At 37.6% G+C, this 18,450-nt stretch overlaps 2 protein-coding genes and 3 non-coding genes across 5 annotated transcripts; 1 reads left to right on the top strand and 4 right to left on the bottom strand.

The window, feature by feature from the left end:
- Positions 1 to 1,970: 1,970 nt before the first annotated feature.
- Positions 1,971 to 4,776, bottom strand: LOC130988880 (60S ribosomal protein L21-1-like). The gene is made up of 2 exons (XM_057912848.1): positions 4,420 to 4,776; positions 1,971 to 2,792 (listed from the first exon to the last, which is right to left on the bottom strand). Exons 1-2 carry the CDS (start codon positions 4,654 to 4,656, stop codon positions 2,535 to 2,537), a joined length of 495 nt encoding a protein of 164 aa, XP_057768831.1. The 5' UTR covers positions 4,657 to 4,776; the 3' UTR covers positions 1,971 to 2,534.
- Positions 3,061 to 3,183, bottom strand: LOC130991070 (small nucleolar RNA SNORD14). The gene has a single exon (XR_009091034.1). It is a non-coding gene; the product is annotated as a small nucleolar RNA SNORD14 (small nucleolar RNA).
- Positions 3,739 to 3,861, bottom strand: LOC130991048 (small nucleolar RNA SNORD14). Its single transcript, XR_009091012.1, has one exon. It is a non-coding gene; the product is annotated as a small nucleolar RNA SNORD14 (small nucleolar RNA).
- Positions 4,130 to 4,253, bottom strand: LOC130991086 (small nucleolar RNA SNORD14). Its single transcript, XR_009091049.1, has one exon. It is a non-coding gene; the product is annotated as a small nucleolar RNA SNORD14 (small nucleolar RNA).
- Positions 4,777 to 14,510: 9,734 nt separating the features above from the next.
- On the top strand, positions 14,511 to 17,908 carry LOC130988879 (zinc finger CCCH domain-containing protein 14-like). Its single transcript, XM_057912847.1, has 3 exons — positions 14,511 to 14,894; positions 15,519 to 15,579; positions 16,884 to 17,908. Exons 1-3 carry the CDS (start codon positions 14,828 to 14,830, stop codon positions 17,638 to 17,640), a joined length of 885 nt encoding a protein of 294 aa, XP_057768830.1. The 5' UTR covers positions 14,511 to 14,827; the 3' UTR covers positions 17,641 to 17,908.
- Positions 17,909 to 18,450: the final 542 nt, after the last annotated feature.

Genomic DNA, 18,450 nt, shown 5'->3' with positions numbered 1-18,450 from the left:
AACTTCTAGCTCTATGTTATTTAACGTTGGTTATCAGAAGCATGAAACCAAACTTGTGATCCTGAAGTTTAGAATGTTGTTGATTGATTAGTATCACTTGATTTCTATCTTTCTTCATTCAAAGGGCGTTGCCCAACCTTTTATCCTATTATCTGAATTTCACAAGATTCTTCCCTTGTTTATTTCTATGATTTTAGTCGCACCTCGATTATAGTTTATTGAGGTAGATAAAGGGGTGTTGGGGGGTGGTTTTGGTGGGGTAGCCTTAGATATTTAAGATATTAACCCGTTAGTCGTTAAATATCCCGTTTCGTCTCGTTTTAACGACTAATTACCCACATTCTTCGTTACTCACACTCTTAACTCCTACTCACTTTCATTACACTCGTAATTCTATATAAATATAGAAAACGCAAGCTCGTTCTCGAAATTCTGATAAACGAGCTCGGTTCGTTTATCAAGAAATCCCGATTTACTATTCACTCATCGTCCAAAAATAAAAACTTTCATTATTGGACTCGTATCGAAAAACTAAGAATATTTCTCGACGACGTGCACGTAAGATTTTGAAAGTCGACAAAAAGACGAAATAGCAGTATTTTACTATTCATCGTCAAAAAGTCAAAAATTTCAAAAACGTCTTAACGGATGTGGAAAACTATTTATTTGAAATACATATTACAAGTATTTCTTTATCTATATTTTCCAATGATTAAATATAATATCAATGTGGAAAAAATAGATGGCCTAATGTCTACATGAAGATTGAGCCTTTTTATATAGATTATGAATTGATGAAGTTTAGGATAATTTCAATGTGGGATGGATGAAGAAAAGATGTAAAAATGCCATATAATATAGAATTGAGAATGATCAAAATACTCATTTGTGGGAGTGCCACATAGGATAGAGAATGAATGAGAGGTCTTCAATATGTATTGTATTTAATAATAGATAGATAACTCCTCTATTTATATGAATAAATTACACAAGGGGTAATGTAAAATCTCTTCTTCTTCACGTACTCCGCATGTACTCCTAACTTCCCCATCGTAATCAACTCTTTTTATCTAAAATCTCTCTTCTTTTTATCTAAAATCTCTTCCCCATCGTAATCAACTCTTTTTATCTAAAATCTTACTCCGCATGTACTCCTAACTTCCCCATCGTAATCAATGATTTTGCAACTCCCCGCTACAACTGATTCTGCAGCCCTCACTACAAAAAAACGTACGATTACCGACGGCATTTTGCCGTCGGTAATAAGGCACGGCCGCCGGTGATAAAGGTTACCGACGGCGTTATCGGCGGCAAATCGCCGTCGCTAACCGGCTCGTCGATAACGTCATTACCGACGGCGATCGGCCGCCGCCGGCAATTAACGGCGGCTTTGCCGCCGGCATTTCCGCCGTTAAATACCGCCGTTGAACGGCGGAGAGTTGCTGGAAAATTACCGACGGCAAATGCCGTCGGTAATTAGCGGCGGCGATATCACCGTCGATAATTTCCACCGGACGGTGGTGGCGCACACGCCGGAGTTGTTCAAGGTATTACCAAGGGCAAAATGCCGTCGATAATTACCGACGGCATTTGCCCTCGGTAATATTTTTTAATTTATTTTTTTTATTTTATTTATTTATTTATTTATTTATTTATTTTATTGTATATCCATAATTTATTTCGATATTTATACAGTATTGCATAATTTAGACGAACTTCCTAGTCGGTCATCCATCTTAGTTGTGCTTGACCATCTTAGTTGTGCTCTAAGTCAAGCACGCTTAACCTTGAAGTTCTTTTCGAATGATCACTAGTACAGAACACTCGTATTATTGATATATATAGTATCTATTAATTCATTTAAAGTCTACTTCAATATACAATATCATATATATTCATAACCTTAAAATATGTCGAGATGATATACAAAAAATGTTGTTAATTACGGTTTGAGCTCGTTTCCGTTCTTATTTTTATGTCGGAAAAATATTTATTAATTAATTTATTATTAATTTTCAATTTTTTTTTATCAATCTAGTTTATACACCATTCATAACCTTAGTAAATATTACCGTCGGTAATTTTGGCCGGACGGCGGTGGTGCTATCGCCGGATGTCACCGGCGGTGGTGATTAGCGGCGGCAACGCCGTCGGTAATAAATAATTTGTATTTAAATTAACATATATTTAAATTAGCGACGACACAACCGCCGCTAATTAGCGGCGGTTGTTTTGCCGTCGGTAATGCGCCGGTAATAGGCAAAAGGAGGGTCGCCGTTTTTGCCGCCGCCGTGCCGTCGGTAATTGCCGGCTGCGGCTTCACCGTCGCTAATTTTGGCCGCTATTTTCGCGTTTTTTTGTAGTGCTTTATCTCCACCGTAACTGATTTTGCAACTCTCTGCTACAATCAACTCTTTTTATCTCCATTGTAACTGATTTTGCAACTCCCCGCTACAACTGATTCTGCAGCCTTTATCTCCACCATAACTGATTTTGCAACTCTCCGCTACAACTGATAAGCCTAGAGCCAATCCTTAGTAACCACCCTTGAGATCGTTGACAACGTCATAGGGGATCGGAGTTACAGTCTCTAATGTTGCACCTCCCACCATGAATCCAGGTTTTGGCCCTTCTGGCTGACGCTTCGTGCTTATGATTTTACCCTGCGCCTTCGCTTCAGCTTTCAACTGATCGTTCTTCTTTATCCTCAGCATCACCTCTTCATGGCATCGTGATTGCTGAACATGTTCAATGTGAACATGAATTCTCTTCCTTATAATTCTGTTGCCCACCTGAAATCATGCATTACAATCAAGAGAAGGGTCAAATAAGAAGGGAAACACCAGAGGGAAATCAACAGTCTACAGCAAAAGCAAGCTTTAAACAAGCTAAAAACACTACAAAACTTGTTCTGATCTTATTTAAAAGACACTATGAATTCATTGAGAGACTAGCTATAGATTCTTTCAAGCAATAGCTACAGTACTCACAATTTCATGTGATCACCCAAAAAAACATCATAGCAATTTTATTTTATAACGACTATAAGAAAACAAGCAGTGTCTCAGACATCCAAGGAAGGATAAAAGCAGCAGAAGCTCTCAAGCCTGGCGAAGGCGAAAGCTCTTAGGCGGCCACTGCGAATGTTTTGAGAAACAGCCTTAAAATTTGTCATCATAGACACCATCAGTGATCCCAAAACAATAATAGCTCCATCAAAATGAAGCAATTCATTAAACAGTACAAAATTTCATCTAATAATAGCTATAACTTCTTGCCAAAAATACATACACAGAATACAATCTCAAGTGATCACTCAAAAACCTCATACAAAGAAACAGTCCAAGGTAGCATTTTTTAATCACTTTTGGAAATTGAGCATTCACATATTCGGTTACACAATACAATAAATTTGCATTAAAATAACTTGAAAATCGAGGTCTCAAATATCCAAGGAAGAATAAAAGCATCAGAAGCGCGAACGGCAAAAGCTTACAGGCAGCTACTGCAAATGTTTTGAGAAACAGCTTTGGAATTTGGAATGGTCATCGCATGCACCAAAATTAAACCCAAATGGAAATAAATAAATAAAAATATACATGTACATATATATATATAAAAGAAGCTGTCCCATCATTAAACCATACGAATTTGAAAGGCAAAAACAAAACAAAACAAAACAAAGCAAAAATATCATAGCAATTTTATTTTATACGAGTATAAGAAAACAACAAGCGGTGTCTCAGACATCCAAGGAAGGATAAAAGCAGCAGAAGCTCTCAAGCCTGGCGAAGGCGAAAGCTCTTAGGCGGCCACTGCGAATGTTTTGAGAAACAGCCTTAGAATTTGTCATCACAGACACCATCAGTGATCAATAAAACAATAATAACTCCATCAAAATGAAGCAATTCATTAACCAGTTCAAAATTTCATCCAATAATAGCTATAACTTATTGCCAAAAATACATGCACGGAATACAATCTCAAGTGATCATTCAAAAACCTCACACAAAGAAACACATTCAAGATAGCTTTTTTTAATCACTTTCGGAAATTAATCATCCACACATTCAGTAACACAATACAATAAATAAAAAAATTTACACAAAAAAAAGAACTTGAAAATCGGGGTCTCAGACATCCAAGGAAGAATAAAAGCATCAGAAGCTCTCAAGCCCGGCGAAAGGCGAAAGCTTTCAGGCGGCTACTGCGAATGTTTTGAGAAACAGCCTTAGAATTTGTCATCACAGATACCCAAATTAAACCCAAATAGGATATATATATATAAATCTGTCCCATCATTAAACAATACGAAATTTTAAAGACAAAAACAAAACAAAACAAAAAACAACACCATTTGAATACGCGAAGGAAAATACTTCAACAAAACTAGTCCAGCATTAAGGATTTGATGGATACCTGCTTGTTGACTTCAACGCCGACGGCGCGCTTGGTGACGTTCCAGACCCGACCCGTTCGACCATGGTAGAACTTGTGAGGCATGCCTTTGTGGATCGACCCGTTAACCTTGACATCCACATAGTCTCCAGTTTTGTAGGTGCGGAGGTAGGTGGAGAGATGGGTCGGACCCTTCTTTCTGAAAGGCCGCGAGAACGTATCTCTGGTCCGCGACCTCAGTCCGTGCCCAGCCGGCATTGTTCTGATAGGTTGAGCTGAATGTGAGTGTAGGGTTTTGGGGAAAGATGATGAATCATATATATTGGGAAAATAATTAGGGTTTTAAGGTTTTCTCAGGGGAATGGGCCGCTCATGGCTGGGAATTGGGCTTCTTCGGCCTACTAATCTATATTAATATTATTGAAACAATGGTGTCAAATGGCCATTGAAGATGCAAACACAATATTTGGCTACCAATTGAAAAAATACAAATTATGGCCATTAATTAGTAGGGGTGGGAAGATAGGGTTCGGGTATAGGGTACCCTATTACCCGACCCGAAAAAATCGGGTATCAGGTACCTTATACCCGATAAATTCAGGTTCGGGCTCGGGATCGGGTAATTAGGGTGATAAAAAATCGGGTATCGGGTATACCCGAAATACCCGATTTTTTATTAAATATTTAATTAAATTTAATTAATTCTTTTCATTTTCAAATTGAGTCAAACCCTACCCCACGCCACTCTCAACTCCCTCTGTGCTCTGTCCAGCCCCGCCTCCCAACTCCCTATGTTCCTTAACTTCCTTTCCGCCTCCCAACTCTCGCCCGCCTCCCAACTCCCAGCGGCGCCGGCCTCCGTCGTCCCACCCGCCACGATCCAGCGGCGCCGACCTCTCGCGACCCTCGCCCAGTCGTCCCCACTCCCAGGTCCGAGTCCCGCCCACCTCCCAACTCCCTGTGTTCCCTCGCAGTCGTCGTCCCAGCAGCTGCGCCGCCTCCGAGCTCCCAGCAGACGCGCCGTCAGCCGTCCCCAGGTATGGCTTTCCTTCTTCTTCTTCTTCTTCTTCTTCCTTTTTCACAGTTTGACTTGAAAGATGAAATTTTGACCGGGTAATTTAGGGTACCCGAATACCCGAGTCGGGTATTAGGGTACCCGATTTTTTTTCGGGTTCGGGATCAGGTATAGGATTTTGGTCTTATTCGGGATCGGGTACCCGATTTTTTCGGGTAGGGTACCCGATCCCGACCCGATTTCCAGCCCTATTAATTAGGCAATATGCATAATATACCCTAAGTCAAAAAAATTTATTTTTTTATTTTTTTAATTCTCTGCGCCCTATCTACCCCTTGACCCCACTCCCCCACCCACCCCCCACCCCCAAGCCATAAACAAATTTTTTTTACTCCCCTGCTCCCAGACCCCCCGACCCCACCCAACCCCCCCCCCACCCACCACCCACCCCCAAGCCAAAAAAAAATTACTTCCCCTGTCTTGTCTACCCCCAGACCCCCGACCCCACCCACCCCCAAGCCAAAAAAAAAAAAAATTACTTCCTCTGCCTTGTCTACCCCTAGACCCCACCCATCCCCAAGCCAAAAAAAAAATTACTTCCCCTGCCTTGTCTACCCCCAGACCCCTGACCCCACCTACCCCCCCCACCCATCCCCAAGCTAAAAAAAAAAAAACTTTTTTTACTCCCCCTGCCCTGTCTACCCCCAGACCCCCGACCCCACCAACCTCCCCACCCCACCCCTCCCCCACCCACCCACCCCCAAGCCAAAAAAAAAAAATTACTCCCCCTGCCCTGTCTACCCCCCAGACCCCCGACAAGGCAGGGGAAGTAAAAAAAAAATTTGGCTTGAGGGTGGGTGGATGGGGTTTAGGGGGGGGGGGGTAGACAAGGCAAGGGAAGTAAAAAAAAAATTGGCTTTGGGGTGGGGGGTGGGTGGGTGGGGTCGGGGGTCTGGGGGGTAGACAAGGCAGGGGAAGTAAAAAAGAATTTTTTTTTGGGCTTGGGGGTGGGGGGGTGGGGTGGGGTCGGGGGGTCTGGGGGCGGGGGAGTAAAAATAAATTGTTTTGGCTTGGGGGTGGGTGGTGGGTGGGGGGATGGGGTCAAGGGGTAGATAGGACGCAGAGAATTAAAAAAATAAAAAATAATTTTTTTTGACTTAGGGGTATATTAGGCATTAATTAATGACATAATTTGTGTTTTTTCAATTAGTGGCCAAATATTGTGTTTGCATCTTCAATGTGGCCACCATTGTTTCATTATTATATGGGTCTGGGATCAGAACAAGTATTAAAATGATCACATGTATAATAGAAAAACAGATGAGATGATGCTTAGATGACGTATGAGGTTTTACAGAGTTCAAATGAGATGATGTTTATATGACACATGAGGTCTTAAATTAATTCTTATCCGTCAATATAAAAATTTGTACAAGATTACTATATATTGTCTATATACAATTGAATGTAGCACATCAATCCTTCCATCAAATTTACATACTTTTTCTTTTGATTTTTCTAAAATCTCCAATCCCACATTATTCTTTTTAAAAACTTCATTAAACAAAAACTTATATACTAACACAAATTTAATTGATGAATATGATTGAAATTAATATAACGTAAACTCTATTACATCAAATTAAACTAATTAAAAATAATTTATACTATAAAGTTAATTATATTATATAAATTAATTTAAATCACAATTTAAAGTAATTTTCGATGTTGGACGGGTTAAAGTAACTATGTAGATTGCTATAGCATTTTGATTTTCGATAAGACTTGCTACATTGAAATTATTAGGTCATGAATTTCAAATTTTTGGCGGATCTAGCAGTGATGTTGGAGGATCTGAAGATGATTTTTGACCTTACTAGGATTGAATGTTTTGTTAATTTAATATTATTGTATTTTTATTTCTTGTAATTTTATGTTCATGATATTTTTGTGTTGTTGTAATTTTATTATTATTGTAATTTTATATTATTATATTTTTATGATGTTGCAATTTTAAAATTTTATATAATGTCTTTTATAAATTAAACACAAAAATTTAAACATATTAATAATAAAAAAAATAGAAAAACGTATTCTTCATATAAAACAAGATAAAAAATAAGGAGTATTTTATATGAATAACAAAAAGAAATAAAAACAAGAAAATAAAAAGAAAGACAAAAGAAAAGCAAAAAAAAATATATCCAAACTTATCGTGATGAATAGTAGCTCGACAAATGAAGCGTGCAACTGTTCACAAATCACAAACTGCAAATTTTTATTTTTTGAAAAATTAGCAATATTAAATAATGAAATTTAAAGACGGCGCCACAGAGGACTCGAACCCAAGACCTTTTACCTTAGACATTAACCCCTTATCACTTGGCCAATACACGCACACTAAAACTGCAAATGTTGGCGTAAAGTAATTGTCACTAGAGAGAGCCATCAGAGCTGTCAAAATGGACCCGGCCCGATGGGCCGGCCTGGTCCGCCCGGAATTAGGGCTGAGCTGGGCTCTAAAAATTGAGGCCCATAAAAAATCGGGCCTAAAAAGCCCGCCCATAGAGCCCGCCGGGTTGATTGGGCTTTCGGGCTAAAACCCGAAATCAATTAATTAATATTTAAATTATATATTTTAAAAGACAAATTATAAAATTAAAATCTAAGAATTAACTAAACCTAATCTATAAATCAGTAAATGCGTATAAAAAAATAAGATTTATTTCATGGAGTAAATTTGTATACAAGCACACTCGTCAGGTTAACAATCTTAATAAAACAATTGTCAACATCTATCTCGGTTCAAATTAAAACATGAAAATATTATTATAAGGTGGCATAACTTCTGCTAAACTATACACACACATTATATATAATATTGTCTACGATACAACAGACTCCAAAAATAAGATTTTGCAAAATAAGATTGATTTAATTTGTTCTGTATGACTTTAAATGTATAAATTGTAAATCAGTAAATATGTATACAAAAAAGTAAATTCGTAGAATTATTCTTTTTAATTTATTTCATTTTTTATTATTTTTGTAATAAAAAATAAGATTTTCGGAAGAAAAAAAAATGGGCGGGTTTGGCCCGACCGCCCGATAGCCCGATAGGGGCTGGGCTGGGCCTAGCATTTGGTAGCCCGATATGATTTTGGGCCAGCCCGACCCAGCCCGATAAAGTCGAAAGCCCGGTGGGTTCGGACCGGGCTAGCCCGACCCAACCCGTTTGACACCTCAACTTGAGAGTAGTGCGTTCAAGGCTCCACCGTGGCACCTAATCAAGCTTCTCATCCTTCATGACTTGGACTCCTTGGAGGCAACTCCTTAAGGCTCCACCGCGGCATCTAATTTATTCTCAAGGTTTGGACACCTCGGGAAAGCATTCTCACAACTTGACCTCTTCACAGGCTTTACCGTGGTCTTGAGTTCGATTTTCATGACCTGGGTGCCTCATGAGTGCCACCGTGACACTTGATCGATTGAGGCTTTCGACTCTACACTTTGAGAGAGACTCTCGCATTTCCTCAGTTTTGGTGTGTCCATGTGCCTATAAGCCTAACTTCAATCTTGGGCCCTTAAATTCCTTTTTAGGTTAAATCCTAAAAATGTAGATAAGAATGTTGGACACTTAGACTAAAATCGGAATTAATTGATTTATGTAGGATTCACTGCTCATCAGTACAGACACTTGCATACACTTAGAAAATCTATCGGAATTTAGACTAATAAGTTCGCTAGTCCTTAGTTTTCCTTTGAGATAAGAGGAAAGAGAATATGCCTCTTTGCGGTCCTTTTAATACGTATTAGTATAAAAAAATAGCCAAGACAAGCTAATTAACTATTTATACTACAACTTAAAGCAGTAACTCGTTCGCAAACACTTTAACAGTGAAAATTGTTTATATCTCATGAGACATCGCTCATATGATCTTTAATGATCTACAACACACCATATGATCTATTATTGAGACAATGGAACATTAATAAATGCAATTATGTAATTACTTCATGTAGGAAAAAAAATAGCGAAAATCTTACAGAATATTGTATACAAGCATTAAAGACTTATTTTCAATAGACATTTCTTCGTTTCTCCCACTTATACTTTAAGTGAACTTTAAATGTACAATGTGAATGATTTTTTAGTAGTATCATTCAATCATCATTTTCTTCCACTTATAATAAAGGTGTTTTTAATATAGTAGGGGGCTCTGCGGAGCAGACACTTCAACATGTATGTCAAATAACAAAACTTCGTTTGTGATAGGCGAAACCTATCATCTATTAGAAAATCGTTTGTGATAGATGATAGGCGAAACCTATCATCTATAATTGTTGATATGTCCTTGATTGATCTTCGGCAATTTAATTGAACAAAATCAAAATCAAATTTAATTTTGACACCCTTATAATAAATATGAAACCGAAAATATATAATGTTATATTAATTCTCATATTTGATAATTAATGAAGAAGATAAAACTAAAAATGGTATTAATTCATTAAATTAATTAATTACATTATTAGATTTAAAATAACTCTAACACACCCATCTTAAGCCGATGAAGAATTAGATATATGTTTCCAAACACCCATGGTCCTCCATCAAACACTCTTTGAAGATCCACGACATGGAAGAATTGAAAGATATACCTCCCAAGTCCAATGTCCTTCATGAACATTGCTTTTCCAGGCCGCCAGATATTGGCCATCAGACTGCGCATAAAGTTGAAATTTATGCCTTGATCAGTAAGAAATCGACCCACCAAACATAGATCAATTGTAACATTAGATTCATTAACAATGTCACATCATCGAGAACAAGTTCATCATCCTCTGAAGCTAGATTAAGGCCCGCCATATGATTCTCCATAGACAAGCACCCCTAGCAGATCCACAAAAACAACCGGAAGGGACAAAGGTTTCAACAGAAAAAAAAGAACAAAGACTCTCAACTACAAAGAGAAAGAACAAAGGCTCTCAACTACGGAGAGAAAAAGAATTACCCAAACATTATACTTGAATTACTATATTTTAAAATAACATGACATTAGTATTAAATAGAGTACTTAGCAACTTATATTTCTATATATCCTCTTCTCAGCAAAAAGAAATGCTTTATTCGTCCATTAAAATTATATATATATATATATATATATATATATATATATGGCTAATTCTCGTAAAATTCAAAAGCTTTTCGAAATTTCGCCATATTATCACCAATTTAAAAATCGGCGTAGAAATACATGAATCGATAAATTATTCTTAATGTTCCCAAAATTAAAAATTCCGGTGAGATGACATGGCAAACACCTATGACATGATCAATTACATGTCAATCAGCTATGACATGTCATTATTTTATTATTTTAATAATCTTATTTATTTATAATTAATTTAAAAGAAAATCACCTACCCTACCCCAAACACCCTGAACCCCCCCTTCCAAACCCCTCACACACAGTCGCCGACACAGAAGTGCGGCGTCCCTCTCTTCTTCCCCGGCGAAGAGCGCCACCGGCGATCCCCTTCCTCCTTTTTGCCCCTCGTTCTCTGCTCACTTTTCAACTGGAAGGACACGCACACCCATACCCCTCTCCCATCTCCCTTTGTTCTTCCACCCTCACAACAGTCACCGCCGCCTCTGACCAGCGAGGACGAACGTGTCCCCTTCCTTTCACCTCTCAACCACTACCATTATCATCCCCTTCAACCTAGGGCACGATTTCGGAGGCTGCGATTTAGGTGGCCTAGGGCGCGATTTCGGAAACCGCGATTTGGGGCCTAGGACACGAGCTGCGGTGAGCGGGCCAGTTCTGGGAGGAGCAACGACTGCGGCGGCGGTAGGGGTGTTCTGGTTTAGCAGGGAGGCTTGCCGCTGACGACTCAGACGAGAGAGGCGGATTTCACTTGAAAAAAAAGAAAGGTCGGGATCTGTGAGTGTGTGTGCTGTTGTCAGTTGAGAATAGGGGGAGATGGGCGGCGCCACCTCTCGAGATACGGGCGGATATGAGAAAGGGAGACAGTGAGAGTCCAGTGCTCAGCAGCGGCGGTGGTCTGGTGGCTGGAAGTCTAGAGCTCGGCGGCGGTGGTGGTCTGGTCCAAAGCTCGCCCCATTTTTTTTTATTGTAGTTGGAAATCAAAACGATGTCGTTTAGTTGGTCGGCCGACATCGCCACGCTAGACATTCCAGTGTCCATGTCAACTTCAAATTGGGGCGATTTTTTAATTTTGGGAACATTAAGAACAAATTCTTGATTCATGTATTCATACGCCGATTTTTGAATTGGTGAGAATATCGCGAAATTTCCAAAGGCTTTTGAATTTTATGGCAATTAACCTATATATATATATATATATGTGTGTGTGTGTGTGTGTGTGTGTTTGTGTGTGTGTATATCTCAGCAAAAAAAATGCTCTATTTGCATCGTCTTCTACATATGTATACTTTCTATTTTTAGACATTATTCTATATATAATTTAGATAATTTTACTTTTATAATTTACACTTATTTATTCATAAATAATTTAATATTATTTTTAATGTGAAATTCTTTTTTCATTATTAAGATACTTAAATATTTGGGTGAGAATTTAAACTACCCACTTTGATAATATATCTATCAAAACTATTCAATCATATAATCTATCTATTAAAACTACCAAAAGCACAATTGATGTTTATAAGTTTGCATTGATTTTTGTAAAAGTTCTTACATTTTTCTTACACAAGTACAATTGTGTAAGATAGGTAGTTAAAAAATGTACAAAATCTAAGAAATGTTCATTTATTGTAAAGTCACGTCACTTTGTAACCCTAATATGCCCTAAGTTTGAAAAAATGAGGACACGTTTATGTGTTATAAAACATTATTACGAAGGCTAAAAAATTCACATTTATGTATATTATGAAATAAATAAAAAATTCTAAAGCTAATGGATCAACTAGCCTAGATAAACCCTAGCCGCTCACACTAGCCACCAAGAAAAAACACCGGCGGCTAGTGTGAGCGGCTAGGGTTTATCCAAGACTAGTTGATCCATTAGCTTCAGAATTTTTTTTATTTCATAATACACACAATCTTGAATTTTTTAGCCTTCGTAATAATTTTTTTATAACATAAACGTGCCCTAATTTTTTCAAAATTTTCAAACTTACATTATATATTAAAAGTAATGCTAAACAGCCACATTGTAGCCACCCATAATTTACCTAAATAGAAAATAATTTAATTTATTTAGCTTATTTTTTAAAATAAAACTAAGATTTAATTATTTTATCACATTCTCTACATTGTACTCCCTCCGTCCATGATTCAGTGCCCTGTTTGGCCTTTAAAAAGTGTCCACAATTGAATGTCCTGTTTTGCTTTTTGTACCCTTTTACTCTCCTACTTTTTCTATATTTACTACCCTTTGCCACTAATGGACCCACCTTCAAACACCTTTTTCACTTTTATATTCTATATTTACTACACTTTATCACTTTATCACTTTAGTCAACTTTTTTTTTTTTTTTTTGATCGGGCAAAGTCATGTTAGATGTTAGTAATTAGTTCTCCATCCACTCCAAGAACCACCTTATCTCTCCATTCACCAAAATCCACCTTATATCTCCAATCTCCAAATTCGCTCCCAAGAGGGATCGAACCCGGGTCACTTCACTTAAGTGAGGACCCGGTGGCCAGTGGGCTAAGCCCCCTGGTTATCACTTTAGTCAACTACCTTTATCACTTTAGTCAACTACCCTTATATTTCACCACAACACCTTTTTCAGCTTTCTTAAGCTCCGTGCCCACACCCAAATGGGGCACTGAATTGTGGACGGAGGGAGTATGAGATTTGTTGAGTTTTATAAATACCCTTTGATTGATTCTTTAATTATAATTTTGCCACAAACTGTGTTTTCATATAATAAATAGATTTTGAGTTTCAAATTACTGTCACAAAATATGAGCACAAATCAAATTTTATGATTATTGTAATTTATGATTTAAAGTTAAGAAAAATATTAAATCAAAAATAGAAATAAAAATCAGATTATGAAATTTAAAATTTTTAATTAAAAATAATTCAAAATAATTAATTATATAGATAAGAATTTAACTTCAAATCTACAAACATACTTAAATAACTAAACACAAATTCCTTAAATCACGTATCGAAAAGAAATGCTTCAAGTTCGACGGGACCGAGGAAGTATCAAACTTCCCTGCAACTAGGGATGTCAAAAAAGCCCGAAACCGACGGGTCGACCTGAATAGACCGATAAAAAAGGTGGGTTAGGGCTGAAAATTTTTAGCCCGAAAAAAAATTAGCCCGAATGGCCCGAACCGAAAATAGCCCGAGCCCAATAGGGTTGGCCCGATTAACCGAACACATTCTTAATAATTAATTTTTAAACTTTAATACGTTATTTTTTAATTCGATATATAACATTTTGATGCTTGTAGAATATGTTTTGATTTTTTCCAACGGTTAATAACAAACATCTATAATATAAAAGTCAAATAAAGATAGTCATTTATGTTAAATCTATATACAATTTTTTATCATAAACGAAATTAAAGTTAGATATTATGTAAACTTATGTTGAAAAAATATTAAATTTTGTATCTAAAAATAAAGCGAAATGTCATGATTTAAAAAATACGACATATTTTTATTACAAGAATATGATTATCTATAAAAAAAATAAACATATAAAAAAATCGTAAAACTTGCGGGCCCGAACGGGCTAGCCCGAAACCGAGTCGGTTAGGGTTATGGTCAAAAAATTTTAACCCGAAAAATAAAAAAACCAACTAGTCCGAACAGAAAATAACCCGAAACCGAATTGACTGGCCCGATTAACATCCCTACATGCAACTATTTAGGGGACAGCATGAACTTAATTTGATGGGCGGCATGGGCCTATATTGGTCTAATCTCGCTGACTAGAGTCCTTTGCTAAAAAGATTAGGCCCATTTAATTGTGCACGTGACTCTGGTGGGTCTCTCCAAGAGCACGTGATATCCCAACATCCAGTCATCCACCGATTTTTATTTCATCATCACATAAAAGTTTTTAATTCCAAGCAGACCCCAAAAATATGCCATGATAGAAATAAAGGTCCCCCAATCTTATCAATATTAATGTTGCGAGCCCGCTTTTCCCATAATTATAACTATCGATTATCGACAACATAGTGGCCGCTATCTCCCTCGCTTCCCCCTCTCTCTAGCTGCGAGAAAAACCCTAGTTTCGGAGTAGGATTAGGGTTCGACCAATTAATTGGTGTTTTTCTTTCTTTTCTACTCTTTCTTGTAGCTTAGCTTCTACAATTTCCTTTACCCGCGAGTTTTTAGATTCCTTTTTCTCGATTAAGTCTTTTGGGAGCTCCGTTTTTGGATCTGTGAGCTATGGATACTCGCAAAAGAGGCAGAGCTGAATTTGCTAACGGTGGCGGTTTCAAGAAATCTAAGCCAGGTATATATTCTTGCGAGTTAGGTTCGAATTCGCGCTTTAACTTTGTATTAGTCGCATCAGTGTCTTTGGGGAGATGGATTTTTCCCATCATTAGCCGTCTCCTCTCTCCTCTCTCTCTCTCTCTCTCTCTTTTCCATTGCAAAGCTGAGGTAGAAGTGTTTCTTGGTTATTTCGATGGAGTTTTAAATTTTAATTGCTTTCATGTAGCTATGTGTATTAGTCGTTTGAGTTTCTAGATACGCTGAAACTTACGTGTTTTTTGCTGTGGTTGTGGCGGGAAAATATGCAAAGAAACAATAGTTGGATCTTTAATAGCTGTTAAATAAGTACTCAAATAAGAACTCAATGCGGTTCTGCTGGTTAATTTCTTCAGATAAAGTATTTTCTTTTCTTTCTTTTTTTTAATGTGAAACCACTCAAATGAGGATTTTGGTGTAGTTTATGTTGTGGGTTGTATTTGTTATTCTCGGTTAGTAAGTAGCAGTATTTTGTTAATCTTTCAAGAGTTTGTTCTAAAATTTTGGATGCTAGTAAGTGTCATTGATATTATTAATCATTATATGAACAATGGTAAGAATCAATACAAATTCTAACTGAGAAGAAGTAATTAATGTCTTGCAACAGAAATGGACTCCTTATCAAGTGGTATAGGGAGCAAATCGAAGCCATGCACGAAGTTTTTCAGGTTCAAATCTCAACCTACCTAATATAATATTTGAAGTTTTAATACTTAAACAGGCAGGCACTAATGTTAGTTTTAATAAAAGTTTGTAGTATTTTCCCTAGCAAATCTGGTTATAGTCAACACTAAGGATTTATTCTTGGATGCAGCATGGGTTATGGCCCTGAAGAAGTTCAGTAACCAATTTCTTGCTTGATATTTAGCAGATTTCTTCACCAATTCACACTATTGGCATATTATCCAGATTTGATCTGCATGAAAATAGTGTTTACGGCTTACTTGATATGTGTTAATCAATCAATTTTATTCAAATAAGTTGCCAGAATACTTGTCATCTAATATGCAATGTAGCTTCTTGTTACTTGCCTTATGTCACATTTAGCATTTAAGCATTCAGCTGAATCTCTCAATTCATGCACATTGTTGAGTAATTATTTTCATAAGTGTGTTATCAGCCTTTAAATACATAATAATTATTTGGTCACAGCTTTGTCTATGTTCAAGGTCATGTTTCTGTTTCTACGATGGAACAACTTGGTTAGATTTATGATATTTTGCCTTAATCTGGGTTCTCTCTGTATGTGATGTGGATAGATAGAAATAAAATAATCTGTAGGAACTAAATATGTCGACTTTCTGGGTAACTTTTTGCTGAATATCCAGAGGAACTGGTATGAATGTTGAGTCTGTGTCTTAAATGAACATATTCTTTAATGATGCAAGACTTGACAGTCTGTTTGTAATATGGGAAAATGAAAATGAAAAAAAAAAAAAGAAGAAGCAGTTTTTACTGATTTACATAGTTGAGCAAAGAAAGGAACTTTTGGAATGGCATCTATTCTTGAAGATCTTGATCGCTGGAGGCATCTCCAATTGCACAAGGTTGTCCCTCATATTAGAGGAAGGAATATCCGAAGGATATGGGACACATCTCTTTAGTCTCCAACACATTCTTCTAATCATCTATAGTTCTTTGTCATTCCATGTTGATGGTGATTTAGGTGTGATAATTTCATTTAAAAAGGAAAAAGGAAAGAAGCCACTTGCTGGGACTAATGCTAAGTAGGCAAGAAGCTAATAGTTGACTTATGCATGCATGTTTTATTTTGAAAGCCAGTTAATTGATATGTAGGTATAATTAGAAGTATCTTTGTATTACAACGTCCTATATATGAGTGGTACTATATTAGACCAGTGTGTATCAGTGCTTTTGGCAAAAAAATGATAGAAGGGTTCATTGCTTTTCCTGTCCAACGAGTAAGAACTTTCTGCAGCAGTTGTATAATTAGTTTTTGTTGTTTCTGCAGCACTTCTGGTTGTCCCTTTGGCGAGAATTGCCATTTCCTGCACTTTGTTCCTGGTGGCTACAATGCTGTTGCTCAGATGATGAACTTGGCCCCCGCTCCGACCCCGAGAGCAGGCGGAGGTCCCATGCATGCCCAGAATGGTTCTGCTCCGGGTGCCGTTAAAACCAAAGTATGCAACAAATTCAAAAGTGAAGGAGGCTGCAAATTTGGAGACAAATGCCACTTCGCACACGGGGAATGGGAGCTCGGTAAACCCATTGCACCGTCTCATGAGGATCCCCGTGGTGGTGGTGGTGGTGGAGCTATGCCCGGCAGGTTTGGCGGTGGCCGAATGGAGCCACATGTACCGGGGCCTGCAGCCAGCTTTGGCGCATCAGCCACTGCCAAGATCAGTGTGGATGCTTCCCTAGCTGGCGCTGTCATTGGGAAAGGAGGAGTGAACTCGAAGCAGATATGCAGGCAAACGGGGGCCAAGCTATCGATCAGAGACCACGAGACAGATCCGAATCTCAGAAACATTGAGCTTGAAGGTACATTTGAACAAATTCAGCAAGCGAGTGCGATGGTGAGGGAGCTGATCGTGAGCATCGGGCCAGGGGGAGGGCCTGGCAAGGGCTTCGGGGGAGGTGGGGGACCGGCTTCCACTGGTAGCAACTTCAAGACGAAGCTATGTGAGAATTTCACCAAAGGGTCGTGCACGTTTGGGGAGAGATGCCATTTCGCACATGGGGCAGCCGAGCTGCGGAAAACGGGCTAAGGAGTGTGAGTGTTGTAGCAGCGGTGGTCGAATTTTGTGAAACTTTTTGGTTCTAGCTGTGCAAAGGTAGTGAAGTGATAGATTTGATTATGTAGCAGCTTTGGTAATTGGTAGTGGCTTAAGACGAGTACAGCATTATTGAGTAGCTAGCTGTGAGGAATCATGTCTCGGCTTATGTTTGTTTTGTTACAGTTTTTATTTTTGGCTATTTACTCGTGTTAAATAGTTGATGCATCCTTCTATTAGTATTAAACAGTATTTTCTTAAAGTTGTGCATAACTGTGTGTAGGCCTAATGATAGTGTAGCTAATGCCCAATGTTAAAGATTTTAATAGTAAATGTTTTAGTTTTTGGTCTATCATAATACAGGCACTTAAAATAGGGTTAATTGCATGTAATATTATGAATGTTAATTGCATATAATATTATGAATTTTGTTTGAAATTCATTTTTTCCGCAATCTTAAAAAAATTTATTTTTTACAAATACTTTGATATTTGTTCAATTTCCTTGCGATTTTTTTTACGATGATCGAAAAAATGACATAGCAGTGATGTGGATTTAATTTACACGTAACACTGACGTGGAATATATATGAATTTTAAATTATACATATAATATTAAATAATAATAATAAAAAAGCTCAAATTTCTTTTAATTCCTTCTTTTTTCACGCAAAAGGGAATTAATTCCTTAGCTTTCCAGAATCGCACATATTACTTCATAATTAATCTTCTTGTCGAAAGCCTCCAGTGCCGGTGCTTTGTCGATTGTCGATTGTTGGCGCCGATGCTTTGCCAATTACTGGCG

This window comes from Salvia miltiorrhiza, chromosome 6, assembly GCF_028751815.1.
Source record: "Salvia miltiorrhiza cultivar Shanhuang (shh) chromosome 6, IMPLAD_Smil_shh, whole genome shotgun sequence".
In the NCBI taxonomy this organism is placed as follows: domain Eukaryota; kingdom Viridiplantae; phylum Streptophyta; class Magnoliopsida; order Lamiales; family Lamiaceae; genus Salvia; species Salvia miltiorrhiza.
This window is presented reverse-complemented; position numbering and strand designations above follow the sequence as displayed.

What these genes read in the sequence shown, in the direction of transcription:
- LOC130988880 (XM_057912848.1), bottom strand. Translation starts at nt 4,656, where the DNA reads ATGCCGGCTGGGCACGGACTGAGGTCGCGGACCAGAGATACGTTCTCG. An exon ending in GCGTTGAAGTCAACAAGCAG is followed by an intron (nt 2,793 to 4,419) that starts GTATCCATCAAA and finishes GCATGATTTCAG; the next exon opens with GTGGGCAACAGAATTATAAG.
- LOC130988879 (XM_057912847.1), top strand. Translation starts at nt 14,828, where the DNA reads ATGGATACTCGCAAAAGAGGCAGAGCTGAATTTGCTAACGGTGGCGGT. An exon ending in TTTCAAGAAATCTAAGCCAG is followed by an intron (nt 14,895 to 15,518) that starts GTATATATTCTT and finishes GTCTTGCAACAG; the next exon opens with AAATGGACTCCTTATCAAGT. An exon ending in CCATGCACGAAGTTTTTCAG is followed by an intron (nt 15,580 to 16,883) that starts GTTCAAATCTCA and finishes TTGTTTCTGCAG; the next exon opens with CACTTCTGGTTGTCCCTTTG.